This window comes from Pipra filicauda, unplaced genomic scaffold (assembly GCF_003945595.2).
Source record: "Pipra filicauda isolate LSUMZ 115617 unplaced genomic scaffold, ASM394559v2 scaffold124_size2119055_pilon, whole genome shotgun sequence".
NCBI classification, from domain to species: domain Eukaryota; kingdom Metazoa; phylum Chordata; class Aves; order Passeriformes; family Pipridae; genus Pipra; species Pipra filicauda.
The window spans coordinates 263,785-284,700 of record NW_024103707.1 but is presented as its reverse complement, the minus strand read 5'-3'; the positions used below and the strand labels follow the sequence as shown (position 1 = coordinate 284,700).

Here is a 20,916-nt window from a genome sequence, read left to right as displayed (position 1 = left end):
GCAGCAGGGAACAGGCTGGCAATTTGAGCCCCCCCACCTCAGCCAGCGCTTTGTGCCCCTCCACCTCTGACAGCACTGGGCTGGACTTATCCAACCGGGACTCAGTCTTCATAACTTCCACAGAGGTAGTGCTAATCCCGACTGGGCGTTGGGGTCCCCTTAGCCCAGGGGTACACGCATTACTGATTGGAAGGTCCTCCACTACCAAAATGGGTTTATTTGTGCTGCCTGGAGTGATAGACTCATATTCTCATAGTGAGATTCTAATAATGGCCTGGACCCCTTCACCCCCCTGTTTCATTCCAAAGGGACAGAAAATCGCTCAACTAATCCCCTTCTACAGTGCGTCGCCTGCGGGAGAGGGGGAGAGGGAGCGGGGTTCAGGGGCCTTTGGTAGCACAGGACAGCCACAAGTTTACTGGGCAGCAGCCATCACAGCCACACAGCCGCTCATGACGTGCCAAGTTAATGGGCACAGATTTACAGGCCTTGTGGACTCGGGAGCCGATGTTTCCATCATAAAGGACTCCGAATGGCCACTTGACTGGCCCACTGTTTGCCCAGCTGCAACCATTCAGGGGGTGGGAGGCACACAAAGACCCAGACAGAGTGCCCAAGTACTCACTGTCTTGGGACCAGAGGGACAAATAGCCAAGGTAGCTCCTTTTGTTGTTCCAATTCCTTGTTCACTGCGGGGGAGGGACATACTCGGGCAGTTTGGCACTGTCATGCAAATTCCTCCTGCAAACAGCCAGGTTTTTCAATAGGGGCCATTGGTCAGCCGTCCCAAGCACCGATTAACCTGGTCTGGAAAAGTGACCAGCCAGTCTGGGTAGATCAATGGCCTATGAAAAGGGAACGGCTTGAACATTTAAAAAAGCTTGTAAGAGAACAGTTAGAAGCAGGACATACTGTGCCAACAAACAGTCCCTGGAATACTCCTGTGTTTTGCATCTCCCAAAAAAGTGGCAAATGGAGGATGCTACAGGACCTCAAGGCAGTAAACACAGTCACAAAGCATACGGAAGCCTTGCAGCTTGGACTGCCCTTACCTACAAGGCTCCCAGCAAATTGGTCGCTAATAATAATTGATTTAAAAGACTGGTTTTTTACCATCTTCCTGCACCCTGAGAATGCGCCAAGGTTTACATTTTCCATCATGGCCTTGAACAATGCACAGCCCACGCAAGACCACCAGCACTGCTGGGCTGTCCTTCCTCGGAGGATGCAAAACAGCCCAATGAAAAATCAGACAATTATCATACATCATCATATAGATAACACAGCCACAAGAAATGAACTGCCATTTGTTATGACTGCTCTAACCAAAACTGTCCAAGATGCAGGACTTCAGGTTCTTTCAGAGAGGATCCAACCATCACAACCCTGGACTTATCTTGGATGGAGGATCACACAGCAAGAAATTTCCACACAGTCACTGCAGCTCGAGGTAAAGAACACTTTAACTTTACATGAGTTGCAAAAACTCCTGGGGGTCATAAATTGGTTAAGGTCTATTTTAAGCATAACCACAGAGGAGCTACACCCTCTATATGTGCTGCTAAGGAGGGACTCAGCCTAACGTCTAACAGGTCTCTGACAGCAGAGGTAAAGCAGGAGTTAGACATTTGTGCCAAGGCGATAGAGAATAGGTAGGGCAGAAGGAGAAATCCTGAACTGCAAATCTGCCTAGCCTTAGTTCCCAACAGGTACCAGCCATTTGCAGCCTTGTTTCAGTGGGATCAAACTGAGAAAGACCTGCTGCTAATTCTGGAGTGGCTCTTTCTGCCCCACACACCACCTAAGACTGTGTGGCCCATTAACGAAGTGTTTGCTAAGCTTGTCATTAAAGGCAGAGGACAACTGCAGGACGGAAGGGATCCTACAATCATCTTCATCCCGGCTACGAAGGACAATTTGAATTGGATGTTGGCTGAGGATGCAGGATTCCAAGCTGCCTTAGCAAGCTTTGGTGGTAATATTTCAATCCATCTCCCTAAACACAGATTGTGGGCAGAAATCAGTAATTTGCCTTCAAAGGTCACTACCAGATGCAAAAATAAACCAGTAAAAGGCCTCAGAGCCTTCACACATGCATCTGGAAAAAACATGAAAGGTTGCAATGACTTGAGTAAGTCCTGCCACAGAACAGTGGGAATGAGAACTACAGACCATGAACCAAACTTCTGTACAGGTTCTGGAACTGATTGCCATTAATTGCCTTGGGAAAATTTTCTGAACAACCCTTTAATGTTGTAACTATGCCTGTTATACTATAAGGTTAATCCCCCGTCTTGAAAGTTAGTTTCTTTGAGATATTGTTAACCCTCACGTGTTGTTTGAAATGCGTTCTGCTTGGTTTCTTGTGATTCATAGAAGGTTTGATTTCTATATAATACACACAAAATCACATGCTAACATGCCAGGGCCAATGACTGGCAGAAACTAAGATACACATCCACAAAACATAACTGCCCGTCCTAGTTAGAACAACTGGGACTGATTCATCACTGGATAGGTATAGCCCAAAACTGTGTATTCTATGGCCCTCCATGCCATTTCCCAGAAACTGTTGTCGGGGGGGGGGGGGGGGCTGCCTGTGGGGGGGGATGTTCCTGTCCTCATACGCTTTTATGGAATTCCCCGCTCTGAGCATCCTCATACCCTTTTATGGAATTCTCCACTCTGAGGGAAGGATTGACCATTCCTTTTATGGAATTCCCCACTCTGAGGGAAGGATTGACCATTCCTGCCTGAACTGGAGAATATATAAACCTGGAGTTTCAGAACTTTTCTACCATTCGTGGGATCCAGAGGAAGACTGCAACTCATCGCTCTCAACCAGACTGCAACAGCTCTTCCAGTAGCAGGTTTTTCCCCTCTCCCTTTACTTTGGACTCAAGGGGGGGCCCAGGGTGCTGGGTTATACATTTGGGTTTTGTGGGTTAAGACCAATTGTTTGTTTGTATGATTGTACTTACTGTATTATTTTAATAAATTGTTATTCTGACTTATAATCTCTCCTTTGAGTTGAGTTCATTTCCCCTGCTGGTTAAATCTTAAACCAGCACACTGCCACAGCATCCACTGTACAAAACACCAAAAGTGTAAAACACAGTGGCTTAGTTGCTTAGCAACCTTTGGTACCCCAAAGCAGATTAACACTAATAATAAATCAGCTCCACTTCCTATCAAATAGGAAAATTCTCACATCACAGGCGTTCCACACTAACCCATAAGACAGGCAATTATTGAAAGAGCACATCACACACTGAAACACATGTTCAATGAACAACAAAAAAAGGGGAGAATCTGTATAGCCCGCAAGAACATCTGTAAAAAGCTATGTATGTTATCAATTTTTTAAATTGTGACAGCACTGAAAAGAGTAAGTATGAAAGGCAAAATAGACCTCAAGCGTCTGCCTCTCCCAAGCCACCAGTCATGGTAAAAGATTTAAATTCGGGACAGTGGATGAGATCCCTAGATTTTGTGACTTGGGGACGAGGCTACACCTGCGTGGCTACAGGAAAAGAGTTTAAGTGGATTCCTTCCAGGTGTGTAAAACCCTATTTAGGTACACAATCCAGCAGCAAGAATCAGAGTAACGCAGAAGTTATAAAAGAGTTATGTTTATGTTTCAGGTTTCAGGTTTACATTAAGGGACGACCAATGTGGCAGAAAGCAGTCAGTAAAAAAATCTCTGAATGTGTGTGTGAGATGAATGAGTGGCGGCCGCTGATGAATGAAAATGAATGAAAAGAGTGAATGAATAAAAAGAGTTGTTTGACTGGACAAATATTAAAACACAAAACACCTCACAAAATAACTACCTCTGCCACAAGGTCACTTTAAAAGAATTTAGTTTTGCTAAGTTTATCCTGTTTCTTAAATAAAGTTGAACTCCCCAGTTGCTAAAAACCCTCAGATTAATAAAGGTTATAAGTTTATACTCGGTTGGGTTAAGGCCCCTGAGTTAATAAAGTTATTTCTCCAAGTTGCACTACCCTTTAGGAATATAAGAAAGTTTTATAAGGTTTACCATAGAGGTATAAGAAGCCAAGCAAGCGATGTGCTGGGTCATTGCAAGCTTTGGTAGTTTACAATGTACTGTTCTGATTGTTTGCACTGTTGTTACACTGTTTTTGTAACCTTCTTAAATAATTGAGAGGGGGGTGATGTAGGAGACATTTCCAAGGCACGGGGGACGTGCCAGGGCTGAGAAGCCCAAAGGAGCATGCGTCTAAATGGATAACCCTATTGGTTAGAAGGTCACATGATATCAGGGTATAAAGGGAAGCGCCAAATTTGACATAAAGCCTCTTTGTCTCACCACCTCACAAAGAGTGTGCTTCCTTCTTTACCACGTAAAGTACGCCACGCTACACACTCCAGTTGAAAAAAAGAAGCCAAGTCATGGGAAAACACAGACAGATAATCAAGGCTCAGGCATGAGAGAATCCAACAAACTGTGGGACCAACATACACTTTATGAATTCAGGAAGAAAATTTTGCCTACACTGAGAGGGTCTCTGTTAGAAAGTTGGATTATCTTTAACTAAATGAAAGCACACACTTTCATGCAGGAAATTTCATTGTATGAGAGTCAAGAAGGTGAAGTGCCAGGTCCTGCACTTAGGGCACAACAGCCCTTTGCAGAGTTGGGGTAGAGTGGCTAGAAAGCTGCCTGGTGGAAAAGGACCTGGGAGTGTTGGTCAACAACTGACTGAACATGAGGCAGCAGTGTGCCCAGGTGGTCAAGAAGGCCAACGGCATCCTGGCTTTTATCAGCAATAGTGTGGCCAGCGGGACTAGGGCAGTGATCATTCTCCCTGCATTCAGTGCTGGTGAGGTGGCACCTCAAATCCTGTATCCAGTTCTGGGTCCCTCAGTTCAAGAAGGACATAGAGGTGCTGGAGTGTGTTCAGAAAAGGACAACAAAACTGGTGAAGGGTCTGAAGCACAAGTGTTATCAGGAGTGGCGGAGGGAGCTGGGGGTGTTTAGCCTGAAGAAAAGGAGGCTCAGGGGAACCTTGTCATTCACTACAGCTACCTTAAAGGAGGTTGTAGCCAGATGGGGGTCAGTCTCCTCTCAGGTAACAAGTGACAGGATGAGAGGAAATGGTCTCAAGTTGTACCAGGGGAGGTTTAGATTGGATATTAGCAAAAATTTATTCACTGAAAGGGTGGTCAGCTATTGGAATAGGCTGCTCAGGGAAGTGGTGAGATCACAATCCCTGGAAATGTTCAAAAGGTGTGTGAATGTGGCACTTGGGGATATGGTTTAGTGGTGAACATGGCAATAGGTTAATGGTTGGACTCCTGCCAACCTTAACAACAATAGGATTCTATGATTCTAATTAAGACTATAAGTAGAAATATATCTTATCTCTAAAACCATGACAATTAGTTGTGAAAGAAATGACATGGCAAATACTGACATTATAAATTATATCATGTTCTCTGACAGACATTTTAGCTTTCTGAAATCAGGTAGAAGCAGGAGACTTGGAGTGCTACATGAAAGGACATACAAGAATGCGAAAGTGAGAGAAATCTGGTTGGTTTGGTTTTCCCTGAGACATTTTTCCTTCCTGTTAGTTCTATTGCTACTGGATATAGTGGAAAAAACCAAACCACAACACAACAAAACTCTCAGAGTTCCTCCCAGGGTAAGGACAGTTCATCAGAAGTCAAACCCATCCATAGATGCAAGTCAACTGACCAGCAATGACTGCAATACAGCATCACCAAATTACACTACTAGCGTTTAAATTACCTTCTGTTTTTGGGGGTTTTTTTTGTAATTTAGATGGTATAAATGATTATATTGTAAAGATCTCCTCTGCTGGCTTGGTCTTTCTAGCATAAATCAGTTTTTATAACAGAAAATTAGTTTTCTTCCATGTTCTGAGAACTACTTCCTTCCCTTTTCTAAGAAAAGATTTCCTGAATTCAAAAATTCAGGAACACTGCCAAAGTCCAATCCCTATAAACTTTCTATGAAAGGATTCCTGTCATTTCTGTTTAACACATGTAACAACTACTAGCAATAGGAAGATGAAATTCACACCCTCATTCTAATGCACTGCATGACAAAGATCTCTAATCTAATTTAACAGTGAGAAAATTGTGAATAATCATTTTGCGGACAGGACTGCAACAGTACAGCACAAACCAAGTACACAAAACTTTCCACATGTACAGAAACTGAAGGATTTTGTTTGGTTCGTTTGTTGGGGTTTTTTTGGGGTGGGGCGTTGATCTTAAGTTATCGACATGTTGGAGGAAGACACCAGCAGAACACATTTCTTTCCACATCTATGAGGTTTTTTCTTTGGCATTATAGCAATGATCCTTCTATACCTTAATAATGAAATAAAACTATATAGAGTACATTCAAACCCCCTTGCCTCTCTCCCAGAGAGACTATAAGGCAGACAGAAAAGCATCACTGTAAAGACTATTATTCTCTGAGTAACCAAAAACAATACAAAAATTGCCTTTAACAGAATTAGTTGCAGATGCAGGACACTTTGTCTTCCTATACTCTGGCTGACTCAAGCACTGAAGCTGTAGCCAAATTTTTGGACAATGCTGCCATCCCTGCCCGGAGGATTGGAGCTCAGATGCGTTACATGAAGCAGGCCAAAAAGACAAAATTCTGAAAATTATTTCTAGAAAAACTTGGAGTCATCATGGCTAGAAGGCTCCATAGGAGAGATTTAATGAATCCTAATTCTTCCTTATCTCTACTTCCTTAAGCATCTTCCCCAAATATGGTTGCAGAAAAAGAAGTATCTTCCGACTAGAATGAAATAAAGAACGTGTTGCACGTGCTCCGCATTTCCTAATTCTACACTACTGAATGCATCCCTCCTGTCCAAAAGGCCCTCTTTAATCTCTGATGCAACAAATCTGAATGACCACTGGGTCATGACAAGCTTTGCAGAATCACAGAATGGGTAAGGTTGAAAGGGACCACAGTGGGGCATCTAATTCAATATCTCTGCTCAGGTAGGGTCCCTAGAGCATGTTACTCAGGAGCGTGTCCAAATGGCTTTTGAATATCCCCAGGGAAGGAAACTGTACAACCTCTTTGGACAGCCTGTTCCAGTGCTCAGTTATCTGGACAGTGAAGAAGTTCTTCCTCATGTTCAGGTGGAACTTCTTCCGTTTGAGTTTCTGCCTATTGTCCCTAATCCTACTGCTCATCACCACTGAGAAGAGCCTGGCTCCTGCCTCTTGCTACCTTCCCTTTCAGATACTTACAGACAATTGATAAGGTCCCCTCTCACTCTTCTCTCCTCCAGGCTAAATAGTCCCAGCTCCCTCAGTCTTTCCTCATAAATGAGGTGCTCCAGTCCCTTCATCATTTTCGTTGCCTTCCACTGGACTTGGTCCCAGAGCTCCATGTCTCTTCTATTGAGGAGCCTAGAAATAGACACAGCACTCCAGATGCAGCCTCACCAAGGCTGAGTAGATGCGTAGGATCACCTCTCATGACCTGCTGGCCACTCTCTTCCTAATGCACCCCAGGATACCATTGGTCTTGTGCCACAAGGACACACCTCTGGCTCGTGGACATCCTGTTGCCCACCAGGACCCCCAGGTCCTTCTCTGCAGAGCTGCTTTCCAGCAGAACAGCCCCCAGTCTGTCCTGGTGCCTGGGGCTATTCCTCCCCAGTGCAGGACCTTGCACTTGCCTTTGATGAATTTCAGATGGCTCTCTCTGCCCATCTCTTCAACCTGTTGAGAAAATGGCAGTACAGAACTCTGGGGTATCAGCCACTCCTGGATCCAGTACTTCTCCCTGGAGGATATCACTAGTGACAGGCCTCCAACTAGACCCTGTGCCAATGATCACAACCCTCTGAGACCTGCCATGCAACCTGTTCTAAACTCACCTAACCATCCAGCCCGCATTTCCTGAGTTTGCCTATCACGATATCATGGGCAACAGTGTCAAAAGCCTTGCTGAAGTCCAGGTAGATGACATCCACTGCTCTCCCCTCATCTATCCAGCCAGCCATTGTAGAAGGCAATCAGCTCCAATTTGACATCTTCCATAGTTAAAATGGCGTGACAGTAAACCATACAAGTTCATAAAATACAGTCTTTAAATCTGTTAAGGACAAGGAAAATCCAACAACCTGGTATGAAAAGTGGGGAAATCCAATATTCTTCTAGTGAACTGCAATAAATTGTGCTTAAGATTATCATCAATAGTACATCACAAAGTGAGAGATTACTTATTAAATAACTAGGAGTTGAACACACACATCCTCCCATTCTAGGGAAAGGAGAGCCAAACATTTATGGTACCAGCCCACATAGGCTAACAAAGTTTGTTTCCCTGACATAAATACCTATGAAATACCCCACATAATACCTACGAAAGCCAGAATTTAGATTTAAGCTTCTATCAGAGAAGCCAAATGCACCAGAAATTCTTCATGCATTTATTTGCCCCATATTGCACCCAGCTGTATAGTAGGAAGATTATTGTTTTACATATGAAGCACTGAACATAGAGATGCTGAAGTCCAGATCACGTAAGCTATTTAGCCACCTAATCTCAGCTGAGTTCAGCATACCACAGTCTGTGTCTAAATTATTTGAACTGGGTCATTTATGATGCTTGTTCTAGATACAATATTTTTTCCATAGCTTACAAAGTTGAAACAATTTCAGTCTTACATTTAGTCACTGCCCTGTGCCCATTTGAGAACTGTCATTTAAGAAAGACTACAAAAAAATCTCACACTGTCACAAGTGTTAACTGAGGTCCATTGCTTGTTCCCAGTTTTGTTTTTCTTAGGAATGTAGAGTACCTTCTATTATTTTCTCTTTCTAATCATAATTTCACTCCTTTTGAATTCCCGTGGCCTTAAAAAAAATCAGACTCTATGCAAGGGCTTTGTCAAAAGCAGCATTAAAATAAGGATCAGTAATGTAGTGTGTAACAAGAAAGCAAGGAAAACAAAAGAAGGTTATAAGTAAATTTCCACACCATGCGAAAAAAAAAAAAGAAGAGGAGGAAACTGTAAAAAAGAACATCAAGGGACACAAAATTGATGGAAATATTATAAGACGCAGAGTATGTGGGAGTGTCACAATGTTTATTCCAAGGTTATTTGATTATCACATCCTATATTGGATGATAAAAAGAAAAGGAAGGAGACAAACACACAAATATAAACCCTGATTAATTACCATTAACAAAGACAGTAACCAGAAAAAAATAGAGCCAAAAACATCTGGTTATTCACAATAATTTTTGGGCTACCAAGAAATGGCAGGCTACATTGGCTTTGTTTGGGACAGAATTAGTCTTCTTCATATGGTGTTATATTCTGGATTTGTGACCAAAACACTCTTGATAATACAGGGATGTTTTTGTTTTTGCTGAGCACCACTTAACAGTGTCAAGGCATTACTCTCACACTGCCCCACCAGCAAATAGGCTGAGGGTGCACAAGGAGTTGGTAGAGGACACAGCTAAGACAACTAACCCCAACTGACCAAAGAGATATCCCATATCATACAGCATTGTGTTCACCTCAGAGAAAAGCAGAAGAAAAGAGAGGGAATTTGGAGTTATGCAGTCTGTCTTCCCAAGTAAGCGTTACATATGATGGAGTCCTGCTTTCCTAGGAATGGTTAAACACCTGCCTGTTCATGGGAAGTACTGAATGAATTCTATACTTTGCTTTACTTGCACATACAGCTTTTGCTGTACCTATTAAACTGCTTTATCTCAACCCAAGAGTTTTTTCACTTTTAGCCTTCTGATTCTCTCCCCCATCCCACCAGGTGTGAGTGATTGAGTAGCTGCTTATCAAGGTCAACTCACACCACAGGCAAAATGGAACGCTGCAAATTATAAAGATGCAAACCTCAGGGGCCAGCATGTTGGAGGGAGTGGGTGGAAATATGACAACTGATGAGGCAATGTGCAGGGCAAGGGAGAGCTGAGAGGAACAAAGGGAGAGTAGGCAGAAAGCCCTATAAATGCAGTCAGTCAACACACTCATCACTGCAAATCTATTCTGTCTTCTCATTAACTCCTTTCTTCCTTATCTCTGGATAGCCTACCTCGCTCTCCTTCCTGTGTGTCTGTGTGCTGCAAGGATTAGGTGCCAGCTACAGATGGGATCAGCATGAGTGAGATTGGTGCCAGCTGCTAGAATCAGACTGGAGGTGTAAGTGCCTCAGGGCTGTGGTGTCAGCTACTGGAGCGAATGTGGGGGTCCCAGCCACCAGCCACTGGTGTGTGTCCCAAACACCAAGTACTGCATGGAACTGCCATGACTGAGGCAGGTGTGGAGCTTAGTACTTGTGGCTAGAGCCGGACTGTAGGTGATGTACCTTGTGCCCATGTACCTTGTGCTGGATGATGCAGGTCAAATGTCTGCGTTCCCCAAACTAGGTGTGCTTGGGGTGAGCATTTGCTACCAAACTCAAAGCTCGATGAGCCAGTGAGCATGAGGGCTTGGGGCAGGCTGGGGTATTAGGCAGGTGAAGGGTCTGTGATTATATTCAGAGTATGGGATGCCTGTGGAACGAGAATGTGAACGTTGCTAGTGAGCACCAACCTGGACAAGACAGTGAATAAGGGACCAATATGGCAGGTAAGAGAGCCAGGATCTGTGCAAGGGTGCTAGGCACACAGTGCCAGTACTCGAGGAATCTATGAACATGTGCTTGTGAACCTAGAGAGCATTGTGTGTGTGCCTGCATTACGGCCCTTCTGCCTTTGCTAGACAAAGGGGAGGAAAGGGATGTGGCCACCTGGGCTTGTTTAACATAGGTCCTGTAGGTAGATGCAGCTAAAGACGCAGCTGTCTGTGGCAGCCTGTAAGTAGCCATGTCAGTGTCCTGTGTGCACGTCTGTACGTGTCTCTGAGACAAAAGCTCAGCTTCACTTCCAGCTGAACCAGCGAGTGGGAAAGTGGCAACTACATCATGCAGCCCAGGGTAAACACAGTCCTGGTACACAGGTACCTTAAACTAGGCTCCAGCAGCTGTGCAGAAGTCCTGAGCCAGAGCTGCTGAAGGTGGTAATCAGATTACATCCTGTAATAGAAATGTGTGTTCAGAGAACAAAGCGTTGAAGAGAAGGTGAATTGTCTTAGTTATTTTCTAGTCCCATCAGCAGCTCCAAACCTTTTTGTCTTGGTGGCTTAAGCAACAACAATAATCTTCTGGCATAAAACAATTGGTTCACCATGTGGAACCAACCAGGGCTGATAATGACAAATAGTTCTTCTCCTTATTGGTGTTAGGGAGCAGGAAGTGAGGCTGTCCCAGGACTGAGGAAGCCAGAAGCAGAGGATGGCCACAATGCAGGCTAGGCAGCACCCATAAAACTGGGGCACAGGCTCATAGAACCTAAACCAGGCAGGCAGAACCAAGTGGTGAGAGCAACAACTCCCATCTGAAGCCAATCCAGGAAATCCAAACTCCCATAGGGCTGGGCCCAGGCATAGTTTAGGGGAGTACAGGATGACACAGAGTTGAAACACCAGCTGTGGGCCCATGGATGGGGGGCAGTCTCCCTGGTGAGACTGGTTAGGGCCATTAAGGCCCAATACTGTCCTAAGGGCTCTGACGACCGGTTCACAGTTGACAGCTGGTTTAAACCTGAATAAGTAGTATTTTTCCCTCTGATCAGGATGGTCAACTGGATGGCAGGTCTGAGCTGTATCCATGTGCTGTACTTAGACGAGGAGGGTAAGAAAGTACTGAGGCTGGAGAAACTACACCTGTTGCTCTGTCTAGCCTCCTCCCCTCCAGAATATGAAATGGACGTGTCACTACATACTCTTGACATGTACCAGCATTACTCTCATATTTATTTATTTATTTAAAAAAAAAAAAAAAAAAAAAAAGGCAACCATTTTCTTGTGATTATAACTTCTGATCTCTTTTAAAACTACCAATTGCAAAGCCTGCACAGAGGTCATTATTACGAGTTTTTATACTATACCAGAAAAAGTAATTTCCATCAGGTTATATTATACACACATTTTTCAAACAGAAATGCAAACATTTCAAAGCCTACCATCATAGTGCATGTTCTGTATTGCATTCTGATAGTTTTTTCCCTCTCCCCAGGAAAAAACCCAGGAATATTTACCACATACCTCTTACCATGTAATTCCTGTAAGCTGGAGTACACCTACTTTCATCTTACACAGATTTTTGGTGCAATTGAAGCTGCCCATGAAAACTAACAGGATTTGGAAGATGCTTCCTGGTTAGTCTGATGGTAATAGTGAAAGAAGGTAAAGAAGTGTAAGATCTCCAGACCACTGCCTCTCTTTCAGCCTTCTCTTGACCCTTTGCATCTGCAAGAACAAAAGATTCATTGCTCCCTTACCCTCAATGCCCTTTGAAAAAAAAAAGAAAAAAAAAAAACAACCAAAACCCCAGCACTTCTGACCATGACAAGTTACTTCCCAGCAGAAACTCCCAGTCACATTTGGCAGCAAAAACTCACTCACTATTTCTAAAACAACTAAAAGCTATATGGAACGTGTCCAGATAACAAATAAATCACACATGGAATAAGGAAGAAAAGACCTCACAAGATAACCAGGAAGTAGAAGAAGGGGCAGTACTCCCAAGAACGAGACTTAGTCTTGCTCTTGGCTGCTTGGCCTGAGAGCCTAGATGCAATCTCACCATGACTGACACCATGACAACACATGTTGTACAATGCTTTCCATCTGAAAAGGGGAAAAAATGTGATTCACAGATAACTTGCCCTTTATTTCACACCAATTGCCGTGTTCATGCATGTCCTCATATGACCTTCATTTTGTACACAGATTTTCACTGCCCACATTAGCAAAGTAATCCAGACTGTTTAGCTCATGCTCTCAGGCCAAGAGCTAAACAAAGAGTAAGCACAGAGCTACTGAGTTATGTTGGAGCAAGTCAGATCAAAAGATACAACCAGGTAAAAAGAGATGCTGCTGAACTGTTGGTGCTCCTTAGCATCTGTTATATCTTGTTACTTGCTGGCAGTTAGATTTCTGCTGCACAACATTTAACAGCATCAAGTTCACATACATCGCTACTGGAACAGAATTCAATTTAGTACCACTTCAGGAGGGCTGTGTGTACCTGTTTAGGCAAATACCAATCTGCAACCCTCCAGAGGGCTCTCCTGCTCCATGGAAGTATGATGGCTTGCTTAGAGACCTCTTAACTTGGAGCTGCATTGCCCAATACTGAATACACACAGCAGCAGCTCCAGAGATGCATTCTACCTTTATGTTTTTTGACAAAACCAAAATACTTCATTGCCATCCCCATAGCTCAAAGCATCCCAAAAGCACATTCAAATTTCAGTTTTGTTTCCGTTAAGACGGCAATATGTCAGCTTCCCAGAGGTACGTCTTTCCAAAACGGCTTTCTGGATGAGGAGGTATTATGAATAATTTCATAAATATTGAAATAATGTCCATCTGATGGCTGCTTCTAACAGTGTATCATGTGAAAATACTCCAGCAATTCAGGAAAGATTTCAGACTTCATGGAAAAGGCCTCAGGTTGGAAAATGCTCAAGATTCCAAAATATTCAGGCAAGTGCTGGAATAAAATACTGAAGTGAAACATCCTCATGCAGCAAGATGAAGTGGACAATTCTTTTACTTACAATATCTGTAAAAGAGAAAAAAAATTAAAAAACAAATCCATCCTAAAGCAGGAAAAAAACTTACATCTTCTACAGAATGCCACCATAAGAATACAATGCTTTTACCACTTCTGACAGAAGGATGACTAGACATATTCAGGTCCTTGATGGTTTAGGAAGCATTAATAGTCTATGAAAGCTGATATCAAAAAGCAAATATGTAATAGGTATAGGTATAGGTTTATAATGCTATAGCCATTATTTAAATCTTCCTTGGGAAATTCTTAGCATCTGCACTAAACGATAATACACAGATGTTCTCAGGAAAAGCATACCGAGTTATTAAAATACAGACCCCTGCATAGCCTTCTGCTAGAAAGTACATACTGTTTCTATGGCTAGAAACACTAGCTGTATAAAAAGCATTTTGGTATTAGAATCAATGTAAGAAGGCATCCAAAGGGGAAAAAAAAAAAAACACATGACAGTAAATTCCAGTTTATCCACTAGAACCTAAGGACTTTAAGACTTCCAAAAAATAATACCTCAAAATAATCATTAAAATAACTACTTCAAAACAAAGACAAGAAGACACCCATGATTTGTCAGTCTGATTATTCATCTTGATAAAAGGGCTTGACTTATTTTATTTTTTTTCTTCCCCAAATGCCTTAAGTCTGAAGCTTACTGCCTAAAAATATAAATATTAAAAGTCATCGGGTACAATAAAAATAGTTGAGTTTTAAACAGACAAAACAGAGGATATGCTGTTCTGCTGAGACTACAAGTACAGCAAACATCCCTCCTTGGAGTTTGCAAACAGAGCTGCTGAACTTACTGCACAATGCTTTTGTAGGATTGACCTGTTGTCCAGCAAGCAGCTGCTGCAGCTTCTTGATGTCTATGCATGCCTCAGCCATACTTTCCAGATTTCTGCCTTGAGCAGAACTTTGACACCCCTCTTCTGATGCTAAAAGCATAAGAACACAACACTTAAATAAGGAGTTTCAACACATACAGGGACACAACTGAAAACTGCTGAAGCATTGGAACTAAACTGGCTTGTTTTTCAGAAACAGTAGTGCAAGGAAAAGAAAGCCCAGTTTTCCTACAAAACTGTCAACAATATTGGAAGAGATTTCCCACCCCTCTAAACATGAAACAGCCATAGGCCACGTTTTCTTTTAAGATTTCATTTGAAGACTTTAAAGTACTTGATGCTATTTTCTAAAGAATAAAAAGTAAGTACTGTTATAATCAACACACTTAAGTAATGAGATCAGACAGACACAAGAGGTAGCAAACAGAGAAACATACCCCAGGGAGGATTTCCCAGGTCTTTAAAATGTGTAGTTACAGATACTAAGTCAGTTTCTATTTTCAAGTTCATTTCTCCACTCAAGTTTGCTTCAATCACCTGCAACACAATCAATCTCGATTTTAGGCAACCCACTTTTACACTGCAGAATTACAGAAGAATACAGTTCAGTTTTGTTCATATACAAGCTTCCAGAAGCACTTCAGTGCAGGTCAACCATACTTTCTGAACATGGTTTGAACATTCAAATGTTCGGCTACAAAGTGTATTTCTCATCCTTCCTCTATGAATTATCCGAGACCAAACTCTCCGAAATTATGAAAAGAAAGAAATTTACTTGCTCTCCAGTACTTTTAGAACAAGTATTCACTTTGGGAAATTCATGTGCTGAGAAAAAGGCTTTAGAAATGAGAAGCTGAATCTGAAGAAACGCAAGGATTCCTGCATTTCCATTCAGCTCCTCCACAAATAGAAAAGCACCTCACAGTCTGTATGACATTCACAGAATATGGGATGCACCAGGAGTTGACATGCAGTTACAGAGCTGCTTTAGAAAACTTAAAGACAACCACTGCATCAGACCAGTAATTCTAAGAAGGACTGAACCACTAGAAATCCTGGAAGAGTGCTGAAAGCTTTCAAATTCCATCCTAACCAAGTGTCCAGCCAGAAGGAGACTACACATGACCTTACGCAAATCCCAAGCAGATCAGAGGATTCCTAAAGCATAACTAAGCACTTCATTTCTGTGATTAGAAGAATTCTCAATAATTTTTAAAAAGATGCATCACAACCAGAATCTCCTATAGAATGGAGAGGCCAAGCTCCCAAACAATGGGCCAACTATCTGAAATTGCTTCTAAAAATCCATTTTGCAGCACTGATCTTGACCAGTTTTATTACCAGGATGCATCTAGCAAAAAGAATTGTGATAACTGATGTTTTTGTTCTTTAATAACATGAAAGCAAGGCACTTAGTAAAGTGGGTATGCCCAGTGTTGATACACTACCTCTTCTGAGTGCTGCTGAACACCAAATTCAATCCCATCATACAGCTATCCAATGTGAGAAAAGATCCTTAGCTCTGGAAACAAAGCCCTGTGCTTAATTTTGTGTAGGCATTTCCACTGAGGACATGGGGGAAGAAAGCAAAAATTAAGTCCCCCAAAAGACTGATAAAGAAAAAGAGTTTCAAGTGTATTTTCAGGATGACTGCCACTTGCAAAACTGCCAGAAACCCAGGGTAATCTCTCAACTCTTCCAAGTCTGGAAAACTGAGACTGTCCCAATTTCAGGAATTGTCAGTTAACAGAAAATGCCCTATTTATCAAAACTGGTATAAACAGCACCAAAACAAAACTATTTCAAAGCTCTACCCTTACTAAGTTCCATGTTAATCAATTCTGGTGACTGTGAGCAAAAACAACTAAATAAAAAACCCCAAGCCTTTTTATGTCCAACTGCAGAGGGGTTCTTTCGATGGAAGGCACTCCAGGACTCCAGAAACCCAGAGGAGACTGGAAACCCACCATGTCAGAGCCTAAAGCACAGTCTGTCATCCAGGAGCTATTAGCAGAATTTCCTTTAAATCCTACCTCAAGTTTACCTAAAGTTCATTCACACAGACACCTAACCCAAGACTCACTCTTCATTTCTTTAATGAAGTCACCTGTAAAGTCTCTAGCCAGCTTCCTGAAGGACTGTAAATTCTTATCAGCTACAAAGAGTGGCTTGTAGCAACACAATGCCATGTTCTTTCAAGAGTTCAGTACAAAGAGTATCACTTTCTGCGAAGCTCTTCAGTGTAAATCCTAAAATAAATCCCATCATTCTCTTCAACTTCACACAGTCTTCAGGTGCCTTGATTTCAATGTCTGTCTCATCCCAAAATAAGATATAATGTGGTGTCACCAGTTTAGGCAACAGTGAAATGTTATGTCCCTGTTGAAGTAAGGTCTGTAGCATACATATTTGAAGTGCTTTAACTTACAATGAAATTGCTGAGATTCTTCATTCTTTCCACAACACTTTTCATTATTTTCAGCACTGGTAGGTAAATACTGACCTAGGAAGACATAAGAACTTCATTTGCACAAGTTTTTCATGTGTGTCTGGGATGTGACACATTTATTTTTCCTTTCAATTCTATCTTAGTTTGGACTGAATTATCTATGGCTTGTAGGATGCACAATATTTATCTGAAATCAGCAAATGTCTCAGAATGGAGGAACTCTTTCCCATTATACCAACAGGCAACTGCACTCTAGCAATTGCCTCAGACATAATGTTCCAAATCCGTGTTCAAAAAAGAGACAGGTTTTTGCAGGTCAGATGCTCACATGAAAGTACACATCTGTGTAACTAAGTAGTTAATAACTATAGCCAAAAAGGAAAGAAAAAGATTCCCATGATACTGCATTCATTTCTGGAACTGCAGCAGTGTAAATCTGAAATAACAGAACAAAATTCTTCAAGTTTCTACTCAGTTGTATGTCTTCAAAATTTAAATACTCTTAGCTTAGAGGTAACAGGCATCCACAACCTCAAACAGGAGCACATTTGCACAAAGACCTTTCCTTGCAACTCTGCTAAAAGTCACAAAAGATATAGAGATGATATCTAAAAACCTAAAAGGAGGAAACACACGTATCTCTAACTCTGCCAGGTAGGCCATGAATTTCAGAAAGAACAGATTATTTGGGCCATTTGGTGCAGAAACAGCTGAAACAGCCTAAAACTGTGTGGTTTAGAGACGCTCCACTTTAAAGACATGCAAGTCCTTTGCTCCTCCCTTCCTCCACTCTGAATATCACAGAAAAAACTGGTAACTATCTGCTCTGTTTTCACAAGTTCTGGACTCTCTTGTCAATACAGAAGCCATGTTCCACCCCTCTCCAAATCTGTAGCCTCCAGTCTTCCCTCTTTCTTTTCAACTCCTTTCCAAATCCCAGCAGTATACTCTGTAGCAGTAGCATTCCAATTGCAACCTCCCCTTTCCATACGGAATATAAAAACAGAGGCTTACATCAAAGTCTGGCATAGTGGGCTCTCTGAAGTCATTCCATATTCTTCTGGGAATAACCCCCACAGGAATGTCATGTGTCACAATCCTACTGCTGCTTGATAAGGATGGCTTGAGGGAAAGAGAGGATGCTCTTGCAGTTAAAAACAGGACTTGAATTCCAAATTTAAAGCTTTCAGACCCACTGTGGGCAGTAACTACATGTCCCAGACGTCAGTTCCAGTTTTCCCTAAGTTCCTCTCAATATGCTCTAAAGTGGACTTCCCTTTTGAATGAGGAAAGGTTTCTGAGGTATCATGCATAAGTATATATATATACATATATATATATACATATATATACATATATATATATAAAAGATATCCTTAGACCTGAAGACGTGAATCAGTGGTGTTACCAACAACAACAAAAAAAATCAGAAGACAGCAGTTTGAAATGCAATGTCAGGATAATCAAATGCAAAACACTAGAGCCAAACACTACACTGAAACCTAATGGCTTCAATAAAAAGGCAATAATCCACAGAAGATATAGAGAATGAAGTAATGGAAAGAAGAAGACATTAGAAAAAGTTGTTTCAATCACATAGCTTTCATTCTTCCTCCCTCTTGCCTTTTGGAAAATACAAAGCTGGTTCTGTGTGCTACCAACCATAATGGCAAGAAAGGCTAGTGAAACGGAAAATAACACAATTTTTTTCAGTTTTCTAGAATTACACTAAAGATTATCATTTGATCTTAGGAAAAGCACAATTTTAAAGAATTAATTTTTCTTAATAATGAACATAAAAGCATGGTTGCACTTACTAACTCCACAGCAACTCTGAGACAAGGACAGTGTTTATTAGTCAACTTGATCTTCACTGCCTTAGCACTGTGGGCAGTTTTTAATGCTCTTGACAGGTTCTCAGGCACCAACTCTAAATAGATTTCATTGTGCTCTGCAGCTACTCCTTCCATCTGAAATTCGTCGAAGAAATTCCCCTACAATTTTTGAAAGTTGGGAAATAAAATAAAGCAAATGAGAGGGGCAAGTTTTATCCATCAGACCTTAAGCCTAGAACTGCACAGGAACAACAGGAAACTCTCCTCTACCAGGCATCATCTGCTGGAATCAAAACAGACTGCATAAACATGAAGGCTCATTGCTTCAGGCTCTAAATCTATTTGTTTTCTCCTCTAACACGTATCAGTCTACAAAACAGTGTTATGCTTTCCTGTTTCCAGTTTTGGGCAGGCCCTTATGGGCCAGCACACACCAAAGCTTTACAGTTGAAGTGACAATTGAGATAAAGAGGATATCTAACCTGAAACGCCTGTGACCAGACAGGCCTTAAGAGATCTGGCACACCTCAGGTGAGGGCTGCAAGAAATGCCTCATACACCAAACCCAACTGCATGCTCTGGTTTTCAACACCATGTGATTTCTGAACTTCCCTGGGCTCACCTGGCACAGCTCACACCACATACTCGCGCCTCCATTTGCTACTTTATCGGAGAGGATGAAATACAACTTGCAGACAGTAAGGCGCAGGGTGCACGTCTTGGTTAACTTGGAGATTGTGTTAATTACACCTGCCGGAGGGAGGGAGGGGGACGTTACAGAGGTGACCGCTCAACACACCCCGGTCCCTGCGGGACAGGGGAGAAACCCTCAGTCTCCAAAAACGCAGCTCGTGCTGCTGCGGAAACTTCCAAACACCTCGGGGCAAATGAAAGCGCCTCATGCTGCCTCCTCCCAGGAAAGGCCTCTGGGCCCGCGGCCCGGTCCTCACCTCCCTTCCTCTCCCCTTTGCCCGGGAAAGTCGAAGCCAGCCGCTTAGCAAGGCATTGCCGCCCTTCAGCCTGACCTGCCATACTCACGGCTGAAGTTGTTGAGGCAGGCGAGATCCACAATCTTTGCCCGAAATCGCATGGCGGCGCGACCCCCCCCCCCGCTCGCTGCGACAGCACCACCCGCCGCTGACGGCACGGCTGGGGGCGGGCCCGGTCAGAAGGCGGTCAGAGAGGGAGAGTCCTCTGGCGGAACAGTTCCTCGCAGGCAGAGGGCAGTGCAGACGATTTTGGATGCGCGGCGGCGGCGGGCAGGCCCCTGCGGCCTTGCACTGGCTGGCGACTTCTCTCTGTAGTAGCGGTTCTCGTAGGCAAAGCTGAAAAGCTCACCTCAAAGCAAAACCTCTCGGCACTCCCAGCACATATGTCTAAATGCATCTGTATTGGTCCCGCTCCCGATGTCTCAAAGAATTTTCTTCCTCAAATCCAAGGGGCCCCTTATAGCAGACACCATCAGCCCATGGCAGGGGACAGGCTCCCCCACTACCCTTGGGTGCAGAACTATGCCCAACATGAAGCCACGGTGAGGTAGGAAAGCAACAATCAGTGTAAGAAAGCGGAGCAAACAAAGCTTTCTCTCGGGCCTTTCCACTTACCCGTTGTTAGCCAGGCCACCCAGAAAGGGCTGGCCAACCGCAAGTGTTTAGAGAAAGGCATTCTCTATCAGACTGGGCAGCTCATGCAGACAGGCTCCATTTGCCTGGCATTATTTCAGCTTAGTGCATGATGTGCAGGGTTTTATGCAGAGGCTGGAATAGTTCAAGGAAAACCTTGCTTTACTCGTTAGCGTGCAGCATGGCTGTTTCCTATAGAAGACGGTGCCCTTTGCCTTATGGTCTTGGTTCCTCGCAGTCCTTGAAAACTACAGCATTTGCAGAGACGGTTTTCTAGTGTTGTTCTTTTTGGTTCCTCAGGATTGTCCAGTGTTCTTTTGTCACACGGCAGTTTAGGTCAGCTAAATTTCTTTCGTTTGATTTTGAAGTACTCTAGGGATGCTGCACACATGTCTTGATGCTGTCTTTCAATACAGTCATTATGAAGAAAATTAAAAGAAAACCTTAGGTCTATGTAACTCTATCTGACATATACAGCAACG

At 42.8% G+C, this 20,916-nt stretch overlaps 1 protein-coding gene across 7 annotated transcripts; it reads right to left on the bottom strand.

Annotated features, from left to right (window-relative positions):
• Window positions 1-11,902: 11,902 nt before the first annotated feature.
• Window positions 11,903-20,492, bottom strand: HUS1 (HUS1 checkpoint clamp component). Of its 7 annotated transcripts, none has more exons than XM_039389106.1 (9): window positions 20,417-20,492; window positions 19,435-19,562; window positions 18,795-18,971; window positions 17,992-18,099; window positions 16,957-17,031; window positions 14,966-15,065; window positions 14,487-14,618; window positions 13,670-13,674; window positions 11,903-12,353 (listed from the first exon to the last, which is right to left on the bottom strand). In XM_039389106.1, the coding sequence occupies exons 1-9, from the start codon at window positions 20,475-20,477 to the stop codon at window positions 12,264-12,266; spliced, it is 876 nt and encodes a 291-aa protein (XP_039245040.1). In that variant the 5' UTR covers window positions 20,478-20,492; the 3' UTR covers window positions 11,903-12,263. The 7 variants fall into 7 exon arrangements, with proteins under 7 accessions (XP_039245040.1, XP_027578222.1, XP_027578224.1 ...); XM_027722421.2 differs by lacking the exon at window positions 20,417-20,492 and adding an exon at window positions 19,851-20,005; XM_027722423.2 differs by lacking the exon at window positions 20,417-20,492 and adding an exon at window positions 19,838-19,859.
• Window positions 20,493-20,916: the final 424 nt, after the last annotated feature.